Genomic DNA, 22,948 nt, shown 5'->3' with positions numbered 1-22,948 from the left:
TTCTGTCTCTTGGGCTAATACTTTCCTTGTGTCTTTGGTGTTCATTGTCCTTTACTCCAGGTGGTTGGGACCAATTGATGCATCTTAGGTGGCCGCCTGCAAGCTTTTAAGACCCCAGACACCACTCACCAAAGTAGGATGCAGAACATTTTAATAAGCTTTGTGATGCCAAATGACCTAGATGGCCCCTGAAAGCATGGTCCCCAGACCCCTACCCCTGCTACTCTATCACTCAAAGTGTTTGACTGTATTCAGTAAACTTCTTAGCTTTGGTTTAGTCCAGTTGTGCTGACTTCCGCTCTAGTGTGTGCTGTCCTTCCCTTCACCTAATACTTGTCTACTATCTAGTTAGTGAATAACCCCCACCCTCCCTCACCATCCTCGTAACCATCAAAGAATGTTGTCTTCTGTGTTTAAACCTTTTCTTGAGTACACAACCCTTTTCTTAGGATCCTGCAGAAAAACACTCTGGGAAAAGTTACCCTTGTTGAAAATGAATCTATCTACTGTGCTTCCATAGCTTTTTGCTCAGTCAAGTACTCTAAGTACTTATTATCACATTCTCAATTGAATTAAAATTCTACCCTCCATGTCACTTATTTCCCTTTAAGTAGGAAACACTTTGCAAAGCACATTTAGAGTTGACTTTCCATCCCTACTGTAGGTTGATGGCTTCAAGGTAATCTTAGCCACCAAAAACTCATTGCTATGGAGTCAATCCTGACTCTAACGACCCCATAGGACAGAGCAGAACTGCTCCGTAGGGTTTCCAAGGCTGTAAATCTTTACGGAAGCAGACTGCCACATCTTTCTCCCATGGAGCGGCTGGTGGTTTTAAACTGCCAACCTTTCAGTTAGCAGCCGAGAGCTTTAACCACTGCACCAGCAGGGCTCCTTCCTTAGCCACCAGGGTCTTCCTTTCAGGGTTGTAGGTGCTGGAGTTCGATTTTGTTATCTCATCAGAACTTTTTCTGAAAAGTAAAAATCTTTTTCTTTTGAGGGGGGAGGGAAAGGAGTATCTTTTAATTTTGAAATAATTTTTAATTTACATAAAAGTTACATGAATAGTAGAAAGAACTTCCATATACCCTTCACCCAGATTCCCCAGTTGTTAACATTTTACTGTTTGCTTTATCATTCTATGTATGTATATGTATTTGATGTATTTCCCCTTGAACCATTTGAGAATATGTTGCAGATATGTCCATTTATCCCTAAGTACTTCCATGCATATCTCCTAAGAGCAAGGACATTTATTTTCATAACCATAGTACAATTATGACTATCATGAAATTAATGTTGACTTAATACTATTACCTAATATAGACTTTATTCAAGTTTTGCATATTATCCCAAGGTTCTTCATAGCAAAAAACGAAAATTCTTTTTTTCTGGTCCAGGTTCCAATCCAGGACCATGTGTTGCATTTAATATAAGCATCCCGAAGGAGTTTAAAAAAAGTTTCTTGAATACATAAATCTGTGTAAACTGATATTAAAAAAATAAAATAGAGCCTGGTTGTAAACTAGAGGATAAGTTCCTATATAGTGGATGTTTTTGTAAATTAATCATAGAGGTGGAGGTCTACAACTCATCTGCTTTCTACAGGTCCACAGGAAATCTAATACCAGGGATTTATTAGACGGAACAGAGGAAAGGCAGGTGAATGACCAGCTCTGACAAGGCATCTGTAAGAAGTTCTGTGGCTCCATTTTGGCTGTCCTGGCACTGAGATAAGACATCCAAACCTAATTATGTCACTGCTATCATCATAGGAAGCTTGAGAAGTAGAAGGCTCCTAGGGCCTGGGTGGGAAATCCCCAGAAGAACAATTCATTTCTTCTATACAAGGGATGTGTAGAGTTTCTGTCTTACTGGAATTTTCAATTCATCAAGTTTGCTTTAAGATGATGTAGGACAATGATATGACAAAAATATGGGCACTCAGCCTGAGAAATGAGGTCAAGCTTGAAAGTACTAGAATTAAAAACTAAATGCTGCCCTTAGTATTCTACTTTAAATAATCTGATGCTACTACCCATCAGGAGTTACATCTTATCCGCTAGAATCATTATCTATGAGGGTGACACTGTCAGTGAGTTATCAAAAACCTGGCCTCCCAAGTGTTCTCCTTTCTTGGTTTACTGTTGAGATTCATGAAGAATACCAAACATCGAATGACATATGCAAGACTGTTAATTATATCTAGAGAAAGAATATTCAAATATTATGAGAGGTGTTTTCTGTGGGGTGGTAGAAATTCAAAGTGGAAGTGACTTTAGAGATCACTTTGTCCAGTGATTTTTCACATTTCATTTTTAGCAGTAGAACTTTTTCCCATATATAATCTTACATGGAACCCAAATATATAAAGCACATAAGGCAGAAATGTTACGGCAGAGAGGATCCCAGAGCTCCATTAGGGCCCCACTTAATGGCTGTGTAAAATGTGAACTGCACAACTCTAATGGGTACCACATACCTCCCAGTATCATAGATTTTTATAATTATTAGTAAGATAATATTCCAGCAGATGGAAGCAGTATGTTGAAGGAAGGGATGCCTTTTTCTAATCTGCACAAAACCTCCGTACGTTCACTGACGGTAGGGCTGAGCCATGTCAATGCAACACTCAACACCCCTCTCTTCCTTAAGTTGGTACTTCCCAATCTGTTCCCTTACATGATACACACAGAAAATGATGCTATTTGTAAGGCACAGGTAAAGAGAAAAAGTGAAAATGTCAGCTGGCCTGGGGGCTCCGTCTATTGAAGGCCACTTCTGGGAACCCCATGGGCTTAAGATCAGCGCGTCATTAACACGCCAGCTGAGAAGCTCAGTCCTAAGACACTGCTACAGAGAACAATTTCAAAACTACTGATCTAGTGACTAGTCCAATTCTTTAGTTTTACAGGTGGGGGGTGGGGGTACTGAGGTTCAGAGAGGGTAAATGACCTACCCAAGGCCACAAAACCTAAAAGTGAATTGAGCACAGGTCTCCTGACTCCTTCCACAGTGTTCATTCCATTGTCTACGTTAAAAGACTTTAATACTATCACGTCTCCTAGATAAAATAGGGTCACTTATTGCTGCATACTTCCAAAAAAGGAATGACAGAAAAAGAAACAATTTGTCCAAGGTGAAGATCAAGAAGACAAAAAAAAAAAAAAAGAGGAAAAATGCATACTACATACCTAGTCTTGTGCACTGCCATGACGCTAATGATTTACATAGCTCAAGGCACAGGAAATTCATCATACTGAACCAACTATATGTCAGCAGTGGGTTTTAAAAAGATCAAGCTTTATTACTCAATTTTTGGCACTGCAGTCAACAATTCATAGAATGGGTGACTTTAAGTCACTCCAGAGTATAGTGAACACCCGCCCACCCACATACACACCCACCCAAATACATGACATTTAGCATAGAGGAAAACATCCATGGCTGCTGCCTCTGATAAAACAAACCTCATCTCTTAGCTGAATAGCCAAGCTCTGGATTTTTCAGTGGCTTTCGTCAGGCAAATTTATCATCTTTCATTATTCAGAACATGTGAAAAATGGTAATGCAGTTTCAATTCCTCCCTAACATCCTTATTTAACCCTGATTCATTACTTATAGATGTTCAGGTCATGTATAATGTTGAAAGCTCCATCTCAGCCCATCTTACTGGAAACTGAAAAACAAAAAAATAGGTACCTACCCTGGGTCATGCATCCCTAGCATCCATTAAGAGAACAAACAGTGCTTCTTAGTTCAACATAACACGTGTTAACAGTCCTAATCCCAGACACTCAGCCATCCCTGATGCAGTCTGGCTGTAGTCCATGTCTACATAACACTTTTCCCCTGAATTTACATCTACTTCACAAGCTGAGGAAGGCAAACCAACCATAACCCAAACTTGCATGTAAAGATTTGGTCCTCAACTATTAAAGTACATTTTAAAGGGGGACCTCATGAGTCTTTGCTCTTCCTGGGAATTCATTTGAATAGGGGTGGGAAGAAGAGTGAAAGTGGTGGACTCCAGCTGAGAGTTAAATAAAGTTATCACCTATTTTCTGAAATATACTAGAGACAAAGGAAATAAAGGATAAGAGTAAGTGCTAAACACCTCTTCTCATAATTTCTAATAACCTTCACAGAACTGAGTAAGGCCAATACAATTTACGCTCTCATGTGAACCTCTTGAGAAGCTACCAAATCTACTAAGGGACCTCCTAGATTTTGTGACCCATGAAAATCCCCTCTCCTGGCCATACAATACAAGTATATAAAAACATATACTGATAGATTTCTAAATCTGACATGACTTCTCCCAAATACAGCCGTCTTCAGTTGTTTTATTATTGTCTCTTTGTAAATTGAGCAACATAATAGTGACGATGGGCGATGATGGAGCTGACATCAGGAGCGCCAGAAGGAAGATGTCAGAAAGCCCTTGGGGAGAGGAATCTCCTTGCGCTGCAAACATTTCTGGTCATGGAAAGATGAAGAAAAGAGAATGACTTTCTGATTAACACTGCTTCTAACACTTAACAGGGGAACGATATGTAGGAAGATGATGAAAGGGCAGCCCTTAGTCCAAAGGTTAAGGGAGAATTGTGGACAAAAAAAGAGGGCTCATTCTGTCCGGCGGTGAGATGGGAGGGCGGAGAGGGTTAGGAGCTGGTTGAATGGACATGGGAAATCAGGGATGGAAAGGAGAAGTGTGCTGTCACAGTATGGGGAAACCAATTAGAGTCACATAACAATGTATGTATAAGTTTTTGTATGCAAAAAAATTTAAAAATTAAAAAAAAGGGGGGGGCTCTGAAAACTAAGAGGAAGGGGTTGCAATCAAAGTCTAACGGTCTAAGACTTGTCAGACACATTTGCATGCCAGACCAACAACAGCTTGGGACAGGTTGATCTAAGGGTATCTTACCTCCAAGAACTGTTTGAGGCGTATGAAGGAACCCATCTGTCCTGAGCTTGTGATGGCTTCAATTCTACAAGGAGAGAAAAGAGACACATGAATCAAACCTACCTTTTGGAGAGGAGTTAACGCACATTGTTGATCTGGAGTGAAGGGGTTGATCAAATGACTTAGAGAGATGTCTTTTAGACCAAGGACGCCGTTGTTCTTCCAAATAGTCCTAACCTTTTCAAATAAGGTGATAAACAAGAAAAGAGCACTGTTCATTTCCAAAGTCTTCGTGATCAGGTGGGGTGGGTTTTGCCAAGGCCTCCCCGACCCCAACTTGAAATGTCAATAAACTGAAAGGAAAAGTGAAGGGTACTTAGAGGCAAATGCCACACCAACGTCAAGCAAACTGGTTGATAAATTACAACTGATTTGTTCAGGGGACTTGACTCTTAGGTTTAATTCATGACTACATGAAATCACCACTCCAGGTTATTATCTGGGGAGCTGGAAAAAGGGTAGAGAGTCAAAAAACACCAGGTATCTTAATCCAAGGATTTCTTAATTTGTTTTTGTTTGTTTAGCCAACAATATTTAAGAAATACTGTAATTAGAGTTCAAAAGAATATATTCAAATATCAAAGAAGAGGAGAACAGGAATAGGAAGATGTCATACTTAATACAGATGTTTTTGACCTGAGTTAAAAACAATAAGTAACAGCACCCAAGGGTCTCTAATGCCTAGTTAAATAAGTTTTACCTATTGAACCCCCCGTCATCTACTCAACAAGTCTAATACCTGGGGAAGTAGTCTTCTTTGATGAGAAGTAGCATCTTCCAGAACTGGACCTGGTATTGCTTCATGAGGGCATTGCCACACACCTACAGGGAAATTAGGCACTGTCAGAACAGAAAATGAAAATTCACACTCATAGAAGAGACCCACAATCAGTCCTTTGCCTTTCATCTCTATATTTCAGTTACAATGCCACTTAGCCAGCTAACCAAGGGATTTAAATGGAAAAATCCAACTCTCTACTAAAGCACTCTTCTGTATATGGCAATACCCCCATTTAGCCAGCCTGCCAGATGGCCAAGTAGTTCAGAAAACCAGAAGATTAAAGCAAATTGATTTACCTAATTTTATTTTACTCTAGTAATAGAAACTTTTCTAAAGGTATGATATACCTCCCAACCTTAGTTAAGTACAGTATACAGAATACTACTCGTGTTCTCAATGATTCAGGATCACTATTAATGTTTTGTGACTTCAGGAACTATGAAGGTGACTAGGAACTATTGGCATTATAGGCTAAATGGTCCCAGATTTGCTATTACATTTTGCCTGCCTTTCTTCTTTAAGAAATGTCTCCTTTCCATAGAAACCTTTACCTTCTCCCTATAATAGTGGTCCTCCATAAGCCAACAGGACTGAATAGAGCATTTGGAATGGGGGAGATAACTGACTCGTGGGCTAATCATATTTTCTTTCCTGGAAATTAGGAATCAGAACAGGGAGATGCTAACTTCTCAGTCCCTCTAACCATTTGAGTGACTACACTGAGGCTGAGAGTGATATAGTCCAGGGTGGCCGTCTTCTACTCTGTGTACAGAGAAATAGAGAAAATTGGCCTACTGAGCAAGAATGAGGTAACTTGCAAGGAGAACAGATATGAAAGGTCATGTGGCCCCAAAGAGAGACTATCTTGGTGCCTAGTGACATGCTAGTTCCTGGTTCCAGGCCCTCATGAGATTTAACTGAGCATCCTACCTTCATTCTGGGGTCACTTCTCCATTGCTAAAACAAATTCTCCTTTTTACTTATGCTAAGATACACAGTTTTCTGTTCTTTGAAATGAAAAGATATCTACACAGAGAAGTACAGTTGGAAGAAAAAAGCAAAAGCTAGGTTTGCCTTACCCGTAAAAAAACCCATTTCCATCGAGTCAAATCCGACTCCCAGTGACCCTATAGGACAGAGCAGAACTGCCCCATAGGGTTTCCAAGGAGCAGCTGGTGGATTTGAACTGCCAACCTTTTGGTAAGCAGCCAAGCTCTTAAACACTGTGCCACGAGGGCTCCAGGTTTGTCTTAGAGCTAAGGAAAAAAATGTATGATTCCATTTCTATAATGGCCTGGTGGTGCCGTGGTTAAAAGCTCAGCTGCTAACCAAAAGGTCAGCAGTTCAAATCCACCAGTTGCTCCTTGGAAATCCTATGGGCTAGTTGTACTCTGTCCTATAAGGTTGCTATGAGTCGGAATCGACTCGAAGGCAACAGGTTTTATTTCTATTATGTTTCCCCATTCATGTCATCCAGTGGCCCAAGACTGCTTTAACCACTGGCTTTCTCTTATGTAATAACTGCATTACATACCTCCAAGAAGTCAAAGAGTAGGGTGGCTGTCACATCTGACAGGGGCTCCATGTTTAAGATCTGTGCCAACCAGCGCCAGCCATGGTTTAAGCCATGAGGGTGAATCTGGGAGGAAAGAAACTTGGTCATGATTTGATCTCATTTTATTCAGAGATCTAAACTCCCAATGTCATCATGCAGCCATTACCAAGTGGGCATGGACCTCAGATCATCTAAACCAAGCACCTGTCAAAGGGCAGAAACAAAAAAGCTAATAGAACTCTGTTTTTAAATGTTCCAGTACATTGGTTCCCATACATTCTTTATAGGATTCCTTCAATACATGTGTGTCAGTTCAGAGACTCACAGGCCAACAGTTACCCTTATATACATTTTATTTATTATTCTTGGCACATCAGTACAGCCTGGGCCATAGGAGGTATACAATAAAAACTTCCTGGATTCAATCAACTTGTATTCCTTTCTCTTCAGGTTTCTAAATCCATTAACTTCTCAGTCCCTCTAACCAGCATTCCCTGAGAGAACAGGGCTGGCAGGTCAAAGCCCTGTATGCCAGTCGTGGCTCTGTCATTAACAGCTGTGTATCACTACAGCTTTCTGAGCCTGCACTTGTCCATTTGCAAGGTAAAGTACATGAACTAGATGGCCTCTAAGCCCCAACTAGCTCTTTATATGCCAGTTTCTTGCTTATTCCTCTTCTAATAAAATCTTCTAATCTTAATGATGAATTTCTAACAGATTCTCCTCTGAAAGACTCTGTTATGAATCCAGGTCTTTATAAAAAGAATCAGCCCTTGAACAAATGACTCTGATGATCCAAAGAAGTTTCCTAATAATCAACATCAACTTCTGTAAAGAGCATCTATAAAGTAGAAATATACTTCTCACCTTACAAGGTGAGATATACCTCTTACCTCACCTTAGATTGCCCTCTCTGAAAGAAGATAAACTTTTCTTGCTGATGGAGAACACTAATACAGACTCTGGTCCAACCTCTCATTATTGATAGTAAACCTTTTCTACCTACCTCTTGTCGGTTTCCATATGGCCACCGGAGCTGGATGATGGCAGCATAGAGACGGATCATCCCAGACATGCGTTTTAGAAAGTTGTCCTGCTGTTCCATTTTGGAATCCTTTACTTGGTAGCCAAGCATCCTATGTGGAAGAAAAGAATTCAATGTGACAAAGCCAAAGTGAGGGTAACAAATCAGAGATTACTTTTTTATGGCTAAAAGTAACAACATATTTTTATTACTTTTAGCATTATTATTAGTACAAGGTTACATATTATTACATCTGTAGAATACTCTGTTTACAAAGCACTTATAGCCATTATCTAAATTTTTCCTGCTGCCCTCAAGTTGATTCTGATTCATAGTGACCGTATAAGACAGAGAAGAACTGCCCCATAGGGTTTCCAAGGCTATAATCTTTATGGTAGCAAACAGACATATCTTTCTCCTTTGGAGCGGCTGGTGGGTTTGAAATGCAGACCTTTGGGTTAGCAGCTGAGTGCTTAACCAACAGGGCTCCTATCTAAATAGTACTTCACCTAAGCCCTGTGAGGTAAATTCACAGGTAAACTCACAGGAGGCAATGGACATCATTACCCTTATCTACAAATAAGGAAAATGATGCTTAAAGAGGTTAAATGATTTACCCATTTTTGCAAAGCTATGAAATGACAAAGCAGGGATAAAATTTGAAGACCTATAGATTCTAGATCCAATATTCTTTCCACTACACTATATTGACTGTTGTTAGCTTCTGGTGACCTCATGTGCAATAGGATCGGACTGAGTGATCCATACGGTTTTCACTGGCTGATTTTGCAGCATTATATCACCAGGCCTTTCTTCCTAATGTGTCTTAGTCTGGAAGCTCTGCTGAAGTCTATTCAGCATCACAGCAAGACAAGCCTCCACTGAGAGACATGTGGTGGCTGCGCTTGAGGTGCGTGGCCGGGAATCAAAGCTGGGTCTCCTGCATGGAAGATAAGAATTCTACCACTGAACCACCTCTGCTCCCCAAACTATATTGATTACTGGTATGAGAACATTCAAGGGACAAAAAGAGAACCTGTGAGAAGGAAGGGAAAAGAATCCCAATTCTATTTATATTTCATCAATCACCCTAGGGATAGTGAGTAAGGAGAAAAACAACTCTACCTCTGATAGTCTTCCAAAGCCATTCCCTCCTTGAAAGGTGGATAGAAAGGAACTGAGTAAGGACACTTCTTATGTAGATGAGCAAGAATGAGGTCCCCCACTCTAGGGTGGAGTTCCCAGATCCCAGATGCCACAACTGCGATGGGGAATGCTGCTTCATGATGAGAGGCTACCTCTTCCTCTCCTTGTTTCTGGCAACAGAGATGGGTACAGTTTTAAGTCAATATCTGAGAAAGGTTTAAATACTGTACACCAACCTCTTCTTTCCATGCCTCTGGCAACAAGGTCCCTCACCACAAATTTCTCTGCCAGTTTGTATTGGACAAAGTCCAGTCCCTGTGGGTTAAGTGTGACAGACACAGAGCGTCCAGCAGACTGAACAGGTTTTCCAGAGAGCAAGCTGTGGATCTTGTCGAAGATTTCCTTCAGCTTCGAGCCTGGGTATGATAGAGACAAAGTTACAGCCGCAAAAGATACAACTACAGATCAATCTCCTTTTCATCATCGTAATAGCAAGGTATCTATATAAATCCAGCTATCCAGCCCTACAGAGAGGTTCAGAGCCTAAAGACAAAACATAAATGCAGAAAAATATGACAATCAAATACACGTTGTGGGGGATGCAAAAGAATGTAAGTCATGGTACTATTCCAAAGGAGCTTACAATCTATTTGGGAATGAAATAATTCAGAAACTGACACTGAAAACAAAGAGATAAATAATATAGAAACAGGTGTTGTACGTACAGATCCCCAAGGGCTGTGGTTGATATCCTATAGGAGTAATTCGCATGTCTAGGAGAAAACTTCTAAAGTAAAGAATCTTCCTATCTCACAATTCTCCCCACCTTCACCTGTCTCTCTCAGTGACACAGTAATGAGTTCCTAACAGCAATATTTGTATTACAAGATCCTGTGTGTCCCATCCCCACACCAGCCACTGTTAACATTAGGGATAGTCAAGCTGAGGCAATCAGCCAATTGACTGAGAGCCAATTCCTTGAAGTGGCTGGCCCTGCAACACAGACTCATGGGCAATGGGGCAGTCCCCTTGCGCCTGCCACGTGGACCAAGGAACAGCAGTCTATAAAGTAAGGATGGAGATGTGCAGAGGGAAGATGAAATGAGAGAGAAAAAGGACCCTAAAGTTTCTAGCTCCTGAGACCTAAATCCATTCATGCCATTAGACTCTATGAAACACCCCTTTATCTTTAGGATAAATGTCTTTTTTTTTTTTTTTTTTTTGCATAAGCAGACCTGAATTAATTTCCATCACCTGCAATCAAAGTTTTAATTAACACAGCATCTCCAGTTTAGAAACACCCTGTCAAGTTCCTAAATACTTCAAGAAATGTTACAAGTCTCAGAAATATTCTCTCTAAATCACTGTTAAATTCCATTTAAAAAAAAAAAAAAAAAGCCAACCACATTTCTTAGGAAGTAACAAAGGCAGAAAGGAACCAAGAACTAAATAATGAGATACCATAGAAACAAGAAAAAAGGCTAAGAATCCAAGAAAAACAGAAAGAGACCCAAACCTTACTGGGATGTTAAAATATGCACATTTCCATAAAAATTTATCTAACTTATATTCCTACTAAGTCACACTCTATTACTACTTTACAGAAGGTTTCAAAGGACTCCACTGGCTGAATCCCTGCCTCCCAACCCCAGTCCTCTCCACTCCTTTTCAGTTGGGAAAATTAGTTCCCAACCCTATGCATGAAACGGCATCCCACTTCCCATCTGCCACACCAGAAACGTATCCTAATTTAAATTCTCTTCCAAATCTATCTGCCTGTGGACATCCACCTTTCTTAAAGAGACAGGAAATAGGTCATCTTCTTCTCTCACTTATTCAACATTTACTGAGCACTAACTCCAGAGCATGCTCCGGTCTAACTGGACTGTAAGGTCTTAAAGGACTTATAATAATGATGGAAACAAAGGGACATAGTCAAAAAATACAGAGAAAAATGAAAAACAGCAAAACTAGAGAGTAATTAGATGTGGAGAGTGAAACACAGGAAGCAGTCACGGAGCTACTCCCAGGTTTCTAGCTAAGGTGCTACTTCAGAAAAGCAGGAGAAAAAAGCAGGCATAAGGAAGATGATGAGTTTATATTTGAACACATTAAACTTGAAGCATCTGAGAGACATCTAGGGAGAGATGTCTTTGAGGTAGCTGGAGCTAAAGAACCTTTACTTCAGGGAAGAAGAATGAACCAGAGGTAGATTTGGGAATCATACATACATACAGGGAGTATTTAATGCCATGGGGGTATACAGAATGAAAAGAACAGTGGGGTAGGAATGAGTCCCTACAATTAAGGTGTAAGTAAGAGACTGAAGAACACAAAAAAGAGAAAGAAGAGTCAGAAAGGTAGGAGGAGAACCTGGAAAGTAATGCTGCCATGGAAACCGAAGTAGCATAGAGTTTCAGAAAGAAGGGAGTAATCAACAGTGCCAAATACAAATGTGAGTGAGATCAGAAAATAATCAGAAGATATAAAATCAAGAGAAAAGTATTTTAGGATGTCAGTGACTCAGCATGTTTAAAGACTGAGGAAAAGGAGCCTGTAAAAGAGAGTAATTGCAGTAAACAGAAGAGAAAGGTATTAAATGTGAAACAAAGTCAATGGAGATGGGAGGGGATGAGACTACAGGCAGAGGCGGAAGGGTAAGTGTGATCAGGAAGGACACCTTACCATCTACCGAAAAGGAGACTAGGAGGTAAAGATGGTATGAAAACACAGCTATGTATAGGTGGAAGGAGCAGGATCTGAGGATCTCACACCTGATGTCTCCATTTTCCTGAAGGAGGAGGAGGAAAGGTTGTCTGATGTCAATCAGAGGGTAAGGATCCAGGATAAGCTTGCGGAGAGTACATACTAAAGGTTTGGAATGGCTATCAATCTCTCCCTTTGCTGTTCCTATCAAAGGAAACTGCACTTCAAATTCCAGAAAGTGATACGTATTTGTTTATTTATACCTTGCCCTGTAGCAGGAAGAATTTCAGGCAGCAAAGTGATATGTAAATTTTGTCATATAACCTTCCCCGGGCAGAACCGTCAGCTTTCCTATATTTTTTAGGCAACAATAAATGCAAGTTCAATGGGGGAATCAGGACTCAGAATAAGTCAGAGAAGCTTTCCAGTTGTACACATTCCCCTAGCCACTTGGCAGCACAGTCTGTAATTTCGAGGCTTCTAGGTCTGGAGCTCCAGAAAATAAGCCTCTGGTTCTAAAGAAAAAGGGAGAGAAGGATCTTTTTTCCCTGTCTGGTTTTCATTCTCTAAATCTGTCTCTAGAGAGAAAAGAAGTAGGTCCTAAAGCATTAACAAGGCAGGCTTCAAGTCTGGAAAAGCTAATGTTGCAAGAAAAAAAGCAAAGAATATAAGCCATATCCTAGGGTCCCTTAGCTACATTTGCAGCAGTAACTTTGAGCCATCCTAAGAACTATTGATGTATTGTTTATTAAAAATGAATCAACACACATGTATTGATTATGTTCTATGCACTGAAGAGGAAACAAAGGAAAGTAAAATAGGATGCAAATAACATATATACCCGTTCCAATTATTAACATTTGTTCAAGCATACTGTTTATAGGAAGCTTACAGATAAAAAGATCTAGAGTCTTAAAAAATAAAATGAAGTAAAGAGTCATGTTCTTAATCCTTCTAACCAACCTGCAATGGTGGAAATTTGGCTCACTGGGATGGTGGCAGCCTTCTGGAGGTCCATCTTTATCTTTTTGGTCTGCCAGAAGAGAACAGTGAGAAGGCAGATAGTGTTTTGAAGAGATGAGAAGATGCCACTTAGGATAAGGGAATGTGATACGCCAGTTACATTTTTCTGGGATGTGAGGCTTTGGGGAGTATTCTCAGGCCCAGAGAATTCCCAGTGTATATCTCTCCCCTACCTGACTGTCCTTGCTGCTGGTCAGTCCCTCAAAGGCCAACACACACTGACTGGAAGCATCCTGCAGCTGCTGGTACCACTGCATCGTACTGTCTTGTACTTTCAGCTGGAGATCTGAGGAATAAAAGAGAGGCTTGAATAATAGCTAGAATTTACTGAACACTTAATATGGGCCAGGTACTGTTCTAATCACTTTATATATGTCTTAACTGCTTTTACTGTCACAGTAACCCCATGAGGTAGATGCTATAATTAACTTCGTTTTATAGATAAGAAAACAGGTACAGAAAAGTTAAATGATTTATCCAACATCACACAGCTAGTAAGCAGAAGAACTAGATTCCCACTGATTTGGGCTCCAGAGCCAGCATTCTCAGCCACTATGCCACACTGATTCTCATATGTATTAAATGAACATACGTATTTATTTAAAACATTCAGCAGCAATAAAGCTTATTAAGAAAATGTCTGCATCCTACTTTGGTGAGTGGCGTCTGGGGTCTTAAAAGCTTGCAAGCGGCCATCTAAGATGCATCAATTGGTCCCAACCACTTGGAGTAAAGGAGAACAAAGAACACCAAAGACACAAGGAAAGTATTAGCCCAAAAGATAGAATGGGCCACATAAACCAGACTTCATCAGCCTGAGAACAGAAGAACTAGATGGTGCCTGGCTACCACCAATGAACGTCCTGACAGGGAACACAACAGAGGGTCCCTGATGGAGCAGTAGAACAATGGGATGCAGAACTTAAATTCTAATAAGAAGACCAGACTTAATGGTCTGACTGAGACTGAAGGCACCCCAGAAAGCATGGCCCCTGGAATCTCTATCATCCCAGAACTAAAACAATTTCCAAGGCCAACTCTTCAGACAGGGATTGGACTGGACTGTGGGACATAAAGCGATACTTGTGAAGAATGTGCCTCTTAGTCAAGTAGATACGAGACCAAAGGGGCAGCTTCTGTCCAGAGGTGAGATGGGAAGGCAGAGAGAGTTAGGAGCTGGTTGAATGTTCGTGGGGAATCAGGAGGGGAGGAGTGTGCTGTTGCAGAATGGGGTGAGCGGTTGGGGTCTCATAACAATGTAAGTAAAAAAAAAAAAATTTTTTTTTGTACGGGAGACTAACTTGAAATGTAAACTTCATTTAATTACAACAATAAAAAATAAAAATAAAACATTCAGCAGCAATACTTGGAACAATATATCCTACTAGAATTATACAGAATTTCAGGTCCTCCTAAAAAGTATTAGAATCTGATGTCAGACCCCGTATCATGGAAAACTGAATGTAATACATTATATAAAGGTCCTGGTTGGTTAATTGTCCTGTAGCTTAACATAATATTCAAAATGCATTTCTGTTTCCTTTCACATTCTAAAATGTATACTGATTTAAAGGACCACATCCACACCAAACCAAAACCCACCTTCATTCTGTTTCCCTCCTGGGCCCTGGCTGGGAGCTGGGGACTCTTTCTGGACCTCTGGCCTCTGCTGCGCCTGTGATTCTTGCTGTTTTACCTGGACAGCCTCCTCTTCATCCTGCCTTCGCTTGTCTTCACAGGCTCTGGTGATCTCCTGCTGCAAGTTTGTAAGGAGGTCCTGCATTTCCTGCAGAGCTTGCTCAGCCATAGCTTGGTCCTCTGCTGTAGGAAAGTCATTCTGCCAGAGTGACAGAGGCAGAGCTTAGTGACCATTCCCTAGGCATCCTTGTGGGGCTAAATCATACCTCAGACAAGTCAATAATTATAGTACACACACACACAACCCACTCCCACCATCATCGTAGTTTTTAATAGCTATATAATGAACCACCGTATGGATATACCATAAATGATTTAAATAACCCCTTACAATGGACATTTGTTTCCAATTTTTTGCTACCATAACTAACTCTGTAATGAATACTTTTACATAGACATTTTTGCATATTTATTTCCTTAGGATAAATTCCTAGAATTGCACCAATAGAATGCCCACATTTAATATGCTGGTACCTATTGCTTTACTGTTCTCTTGAAGATAACAATTTTAGCATCACATCTACAGCATTTAAGTATGGATTTTTTGATGAAAATTAAAAATATATATATAACAATATAGTAGATAAAAATAACAGTTTTAATATGCATTTTATATATTAAAGGTGATCTTGACCTTATTTTCATATTTATTGGTCAATTATATTTCTGCTTTTAGAAGCTGCTCGTCGTGTACTTTGATAATTTTTCCACTAGTGGGTGGAGGTAGAAATTGAAAGTGATTTATTTATCCCTTTCCCCATAAACTGCAAGAGCCTTCTTTGTAATCAAGGATATTAAATTTTTATCTGCTGTATATGTTGCAAGTATGTTTCCTAATTTGTAATGTGTCTTTAACTTTCATGTACTTATATCTACCAATCTCTTCCTTTATAATTTCTGCCTTTTATTGCTATGTTTAAATAGGTCTTCCCTACCTTAATACAAATATTCACCTAGATTTTTTCCATTGATCTTAATAATTTCTTTGTTTCTTTGTTTTACATTCAAATATCTAAGTAATATGAATTAATAAGATGAAAATATGGTACAAATTTAATCTCTATTTTTATGGTTAGTCCTCTTTCTAAATAATTCATCTTTTCCTCACTGATTTGAAATGATGCCTTTATAATATATTATTACCCACATAAAATTTCTTTTTTTCTAGAATTGCTATTCTGTTCCACTAATCATGCTGTGTTCCTAGGACAAGTACAAACTGCTTTAACTTCAGTGTTAGAAAATGTTTTTGTATTTGATAATGTACGTCCTTCATTACTATTCTTTTTGAAGTGTCCAACAGATTTTCATTAGAATTTCACTAAATTTAATGATTTGGGCAAATTTGATAGATTACTATATTGAGGTTTCAGGAACATAGTAAATTCTTCCATTTTTTCAAGTCTCATTTTATAAATTCAATAAAGTTTTGTACTTTTTAATGTAAATGTCATACAATTCATGTTGGTTTATTTCTAAGTATTTTATATTCCATTATACTTTCAACTGTTTTTTTGGTTGGAATATTTTTTAATTTTGGTCACATTACTAAAGTCTCATTAAAAAATCTAATAGCTTCATTTTTCTTAGTATTCTAGGTAGATAATCATACTGTCATCAAATGATAGTAACTGCATCTCTTCATCTGAATATTTATACTTCATTTGTTTTTAATACCTTGTTTTGGCTAAAATTTCTATAACATTGAGGAACAGTAATAATGTTGTATATTTTTCTTTCTTTCCCAACTGTAATGAGATATCTAGATATAGTTTTAAATGTATACATATACTTCACCATGTTAATTAGGAATAAACTTTTATTCTTAGTTTACTACAAGTTTTTTTTAAAAAGCAGGAAAGAATGTTGAAATTTAGCATATGCTTTACAACATCTGGTGAGGTAAACATGATTTTGCTCCCGTAACCTATTAGTGAAATGAATTTTATGACTAGATTTCATAATAATTGAACTAGCTTTACATTATTCTTAGAATAGTAATTCTTTGGTTAGAAAGTATTATTCTTTTGATGCACGAATATATTTTATTTCCTAATCTTTCATCTGTAGGTTACTACGAGTTGGAATCAACTCAATGGCATCGTGATTTTGTTTTGGTTTAATCTTTTATCTAGAACCTCTGCTCATAAATGAGATTGCACGTAAGTAAGGCTGACGTGCAAATTTCTTTTATTTATGTGCTATCGTGCCAGGGTTTCATTATCAGAACTGTAAGATGAAATGAGAAGTTCTGCCATTGTTTTCTATGCTCTGTTGTATAAAAATGTTTGATAGTTTTGTCTTTTACAATCACTCACACCTCTCATTTTAAACAACTAACACAAGGTAGTGAAAGAATAAAGACAAAAATTCTAGTCTAGTAAATTCTAGTCTGAAGATCTAACTATTAGTTCATGATAAGCTTTCCCTATAGATATTATAAAGCCACATCAATTAAAATAGGATGATCCTCGCATAAGAATAAAAACACAGATCAAGGAAACAGAAATGAGTACTGCAGGAGAGATCTCAGGGTAGTATTTAGTGTGATAAGAGAGTATTTACAAATCAGGAAAGAAAGGTAGTGGTAAAATAGTATAACTATTTTTAAAAATAAAGATCTCTGTCACCCACCAAACATCAAATAAATTTCAGATGGGCTAAATGAAGGAAAAAAACCCACAACTTCTTTATATCAAAAATGTCAAACTATGGTTGAATAAATGATGTACATTCACACAAGAGTACTATGCAGTTATATAAAGGAATAAGGAAAATTCTGTATGTTGCTAAAAAGTGCTCTCCAGGATATACTGTTGGGTGGAAAAAAAGAAAGGCATACAATAGTGCTGACAGTAAACTACCTTTTATCTTGGGCGGGGGAGATACATACATATGTACATATTTGCTTTTGTTTTAACTGACACAAAACCCAAGAGCTAACAGAAATGATCACTTACAGAAAGGACAAGAACGTTTTGTGGGGGGTGGGCAAAAGGGAAGGAAGTTAGACTTCTCTGAATATACCTTGTTTTGTAGTTCTGACACTGGAACCATATAAATGTTTTACATAATTTAAAACAAAATTTCATTTGGTTGAAAAAAATTCTTAAAACTGAAACAAATAAGCCCTACCATTTATGAAGCTGGTAGCTTAACAACATAGAGAATTCTTTCATGTGAAATGAAACAGCAATTTAATTACACATACCTAGTGGGATAGAGCCTTAAGGCACAAAGAACTACACAGAAATCAATCATATTGTTACTATTGGTATTATTCTGAAATTACATCAATGTTATACTATATACATATAAAATACACAACATATACATACAATATATATGTGTGTATATATATAATACTATATATAGTATGATAAAATAAATAATGTTTTTAGGAATCAAGATTTTCAGTGTAGGAGGAAGGTGATACAAATATAAAATCAAAAAAGTTAGGTAAAAAATGCTATAATCCTATATTTTGAATGAAAAAGGTTAGTATGAGATAATGATGTATTTTCAATTTAAAAGTAGATATTTCTTAGTTCTGTCCACTAAAAAGGGCTAGAAACAATGACAAACCCTAATAACTAGACTGTGATTTCTAAATACCTTTTCCCACTGAAAAAGTACTAGGGCTCCTTGAAGAAATGGCTAATTCCAGGTCTGGGGAAGAAAATGTTCAAGATGAACATCTTAGTTTATTTGCTTTCGGTTACAACAAACGCTACTGGGGCCATATCAAAAGGACAGAGGAGCCAACTTGAAGGGGATCCCACTGACCAAAGATGGGGCAATCTGAAAAACACAACAAAAATGTAATAGATTGAAACATATTATGCATCAAATATATAAAAATCCGTAAGTTCTTAATGACATTAAAAACAACAACAGCTCATTGGTCACTTTAAGATGAAGGCTAGAAAACTCACATTCTGAAAGTCGATAAGTGGACAGAATCAAACATTTACCCTGCCTTTCCTGTACCTCAAGATAAACAGTTAACAGGGAAAATTTCTTCTTAGTAGAAGAATTCTAGCTAATAAATGCAGAAAAAATGAGAAAATTGGAAAAACTGAAATTTTACCACCCCTAATGCAATAACAGATAAAAGTAAGGATCAGAAATGGCTGCTAAATCCTTAGCTAAAGGCTCAGAGCGATCTTTATAATGAAAGTCGAGGCTGACAATAACTGAAGCCACTGGTCAATCTTAACATGATAATTGGAAGGAAAATCAGATATGACATGCCTCCTGATGTGATTCAATAAATAAGTATACAGTCCCAACTATGAAGTACTCTTGCAAAAAGAAAAAAAAAAATTGAACCTGAATTTGATCAAGCCTCTAGATCTGTGCTTTCTAATAAGGTAGCTACAAGTTGCTATTTAAATTTAAATTAATTTTAAAACATTTATCTAATTACATTTTTTAAAAATTAAAATTCAGTGCTCAATAGTCACATGTGACTTAGTGACTGCTGTACTGCACAGCACAGATACAGAACATTTTCATCACCACAGAAATCTCTACTGGGCAGTGATGCCCTAGATGAAGTTTCCAGTTCACAAGAAATACAAAGAATAAAGGAACATGTTAAAAGACATCACAGGGATGCAACTGCATTCTGCAATCCTCTAGAATGTGGGAAATTTTATAGGGCAAATGAACCAGATTCTTCAATAATAAACGGCAAGAGAAAAAAAGACAAAAGATGTAGAATCTGGAGATTAAAAGACTTAAGGGATTTATCAACCAAATGTAATAGTTCGAATCTTGTGTGGATGCTAATTTTCAAACCAATTATTAAAAAAAATTGAGACAATCATGGAAATTTGAACACTGACTAGACACTTCATATTAAAGAAATTATTAATTTTTTAGGCGTGATGTTAGTATTTTGGTTATGTTAATAGTTTAATCTTTCAGAAACACATACTAAAGTATTTCATGGGTAAAGTAATATGTCTGAGGGGGCCGAAGGTGCAGGTGGAGGTAGAAATGAAAGAAGACTGCTGTGCTGATTTTTGTTGAAGCTAGGTAATGGGTGCATAAAGATTCACTGTGTTATTCTCTCCGCTTTTGTGTAGGTTTAAAATTTTACAAAAAGAAAAGTTAATAAAAGCCATAAAGAGAATTCAAGGGGAATCATAAACTATAAAAATAAACTTGTCTTAAATATGATAAATGCTTAAAGTCATTAATATCTAGAACTCATATAAAATGATTTTTTTAAAAATACATTACTCAAACAGAAATATGAACTAAGGACAAGAATATGCAATTCACAAAATAAATATAAAAGGCTAAAAAATATGAAAAAAATTTCATTCAATCTCACTAGTAATTCAAGAAATGCAAATTATAACCAAAAAATATATTACTCAAAGGGCAAAGATAAAAGGAATTTGTAATATCCAATACTGCCAAGTATGTAGTGAAAAATGGCACCCAGATACTGCTAGTAAAAGTGAACTGGTACAATTTTTCTGTGAAGTGATTTGAACCAAGAACCTTAAAATCCTTTGACCAAGTAAATTCATTTCTAGGAATTTATCTCAAAGAAATAATCAGAAATACAGACAAAATGTATATAAAATGATATCACTGCAGTGTGATACATAGCAGTGAAAATGCAGAAACTTACATGTTCAACAACAGGCATGATGAATAGGTATTTCAATAAATTTTGGTATGGTTATATGCTGGAAGTATCCAATTTTATCTGTTTATCAAATGTTTACTGAATACCTATTACGTGTCAAGGCAACACTTGCAACTATGAACACTGGGTTAAAACCATCAAAATGTTTTTAATGATTATAGTAATTACATGTTCAATATACAATGTTAACTAAAAAACACAATATACATTTCTGTAACATTTTAATGATTACCATAAGCATTGCAGGTACACTACTGAATGAACTGAAGTGTTTTGGAATCAGAAGAAATGTATTTTTTTAACCCAAGATATGAAACACTACACCTATATAATTTGGGATGGGGATAACAAATACACACACATCAGAAACAAAACATACCAAAATATTAACAGTGGTTACCTCTAGGTAAGAAAATGACAAGTAATGTTTAGTATTTTCTACCATATGCACGTATTACTTTTAAATCAGAAACAATTTTGTTTTTAATGTTCTCCACTTCAAAGAGAGAAGAGTCATTCTGAAGCCCCTCTCACCTCAGAAGCTGTCCGAATGATCCCTGAGATGAGGCTGCACAGCTGATTGCCTCGGGTCCAGAAGGCAGACAGGTCTATCTTGAGCAGGTCTTTGTGATGGCTGGAGGAGTCCAGCTGCTGGTTGAGGTGCAGCATCTCCTCCTGCAGTGCATAGAGGCTCCGCAGGCGGATCTGGCCTTCTTCCTTCCGAAGTCGCTCCTGCTCCACTTGCTTCAGGCGCTGTTGCTCTGCCTCCCGCAGCTTCAGGTTCAGAATCTACAGAAAGGGCCATTAAGTTTACCTCTTCCAAGGGGCTCCTAGGCTTTCTTCTTCTACATTCTTCAAGCCTTTTGTGGGCTAGATATTTTCACAGACAGGCAGATGAGCCCAGAGCAGGAAAAGGACTCCCCCAAGGCAGTCACACAGAAACATATTGAGCCAGGTCCTCCACGATGACTGTCTGCCAGAATCTGACTCTTCAGGCAGGTTACAAAAACAGGCACCAAACTGACACCCACACTGATCCTCCCAGGCTGACCTTTGCTCTGTGTCGGTGCTCAGCTTTCAGCTTCTCCTGGTGCCCCAGGGCTTCTCTGGTACTGAATGACAAAGAAGAGGAATAGTCAGGGATGCTTCCTAAAATTAGCCTCCTAAAAGGCTCCTTCCTTGTTTTACATTGGTCATCTTTCCAAGGTTGGTCATTTTTCTAGGTAATAAGCTTCTCTGGCTATTTATTTTGATATATAAGGACTCAGAAATTCAACTCTTTCCTCTTGGGTAAGGGTTTCAGTTGACCACCCAACATTCTCAGTCACAATTCAGAGACTCACCTCTTCTCCATGACATCCCGTAAGTCCTGGAATTCTTTATGCTGCTTCAATTCCTTCCGTTCATCAAACCTCTTCAGTTGTTCAGATGCCATCTCAGAGAGGGCTCGCACCTTCCTCTCCTGTTCCTCCTGCCATTGCCTCAGGCCCTCCTGAAAAGGATCAGCACATGCTCTTGGGGGTACCCTGCTCATTTACCTCTGTGGGTCACCCTCCCAGAAGTCCTTAACACCATCAGAGATACGCAAGGGCAAAGGATCATCTGCTCCTATCTCAAAACCTTTGCAAGAGTCACCTTTCTCCTTTGGGTTGATGTTTAAACTCAGCTCTTTCGGGAAGCTTTTCCAACTTACCCAATATGGTATATATTACTTCAGTATAAACTGGGAATGGACAGTCCTAACCCTGGAACCTGGGAATATGTTTGTCTTACATGGCAAAAGGGACTTTGCAGATGTGATTAAGAATTGTGAGACAGCATAAACCAGAGACTTCATCAGCCTGAGACCAGAAGAACTAGATGGTGCCCAGCTACCACCAAGGAACGTCCTGACAGGAAACACAACAGAGGGTCCCTGATGGACGAGTAGAACGATGGGATGCAGAACTCAAATTCTAGTAAGAAGACCAGACTTAATGGTCTGACTAAGACTGGAGGCGTCCCAGAAAGCATGGCCCCTGGTCTCTGCATCACCTCAGAACTAAAACAATTTCCGAGGCCAACTCTTCAGACAGGGATTGGACTGGACTGTGGGACATAAAGTGATACTTATGAAGAATGTGCCTCTTAGACAAGTAGATACAAGAGACCAAAGGGGCGGCTTCTGTCCAGAGGTGAGGGGGGAAGGCAGAGAGTTAGGGGCTGGGTGAATGTTCATGGGGAATCAGGTGCAGAGGGGAGGAGTGTGCTGTCACAGAATGGGGTGAGCGGTTGGGGGCTCATAACAATGTATGTTTTAATGTAAATGTATGTTTAAGTAAAGCACTACTGAAGAAGAAGAATAAAATTGGAGGACTCACGCTACCTGACTTCAGAAC

At 38.5% G+C, this 22,948-nt stretch overlaps 1 protein-coding gene across 1 annotated transcript in view; it reads right to left on the bottom strand.

Annotated features, from left to right (window-relative positions):
• Positions 1-816: 816 nt before the first annotated feature.
• GLE1 (GLE1 RNA export mediator) overlaps positions 817-22,948 on the bottom strand; it is a 40,175-nt gene continuing 18,043 nt past the window's right edge. The window contains exons 4-16 of the mRNA XM_004375722.2: positions 21,914-22,062; positions 21,622-21,682; positions 21,105-21,359; positions 14,807-15,041; positions 13,378-13,490; positions 13,145-13,214; positions 9,749-9,891; positions 9,455-9,645; positions 8,312-8,441; positions 7,285-7,389; positions 5,709-5,791; positions 4,931-4,994; positions 817-4,479 (exon numbers count right to left, since the gene is read on the bottom strand). Of these exons, the coding sequence (XP_004375779.1) occupies positions 4,411-4,479; positions 4,931-4,994; positions 5,709-5,791; positions 7,285-7,389; positions 8,312-8,441; positions 9,455-9,645; positions 9,749-9,891; positions 13,145-13,214; positions 13,378-13,490; positions 14,807-15,041; positions 21,105-21,359; positions 21,622-21,682; positions 21,914-22,062 (1,668 nt within the window). The 3' untranslated portion in view covers positions 817-4,410. The remainder of the gene's footprint in view (positions 4,480-4,930; positions 4,995-5,708; positions 5,792-7,284; positions 7,390-8,311; positions 8,442-9,454; positions 9,646-9,748; positions 9,892-13,144; positions 13,215-13,377; positions 13,491-14,806; positions 15,042-21,104; positions 21,360-21,621; positions 21,683-21,913; positions 22,063-22,948) is intronic.

The sequence above is a fragment of the Trichechus manatus genome, unplaced genomic scaffold (genome assembly GCF_000243295.1).
Source record: "Trichechus manatus latirostris isolate Lorelei unplaced genomic scaffold, TriManLat1.0 scaffold00038, whole genome shotgun sequence".
Taxonomy (NCBI): domain Eukaryota; kingdom Metazoa; phylum Chordata; class Mammalia; order Sirenia; family Trichechidae; genus Trichechus; species Trichechus manatus.
Note: the sequence above shows the minus strand (reverse complement) of the source record. Positions and strands in the feature narration are given on the sequence as shown.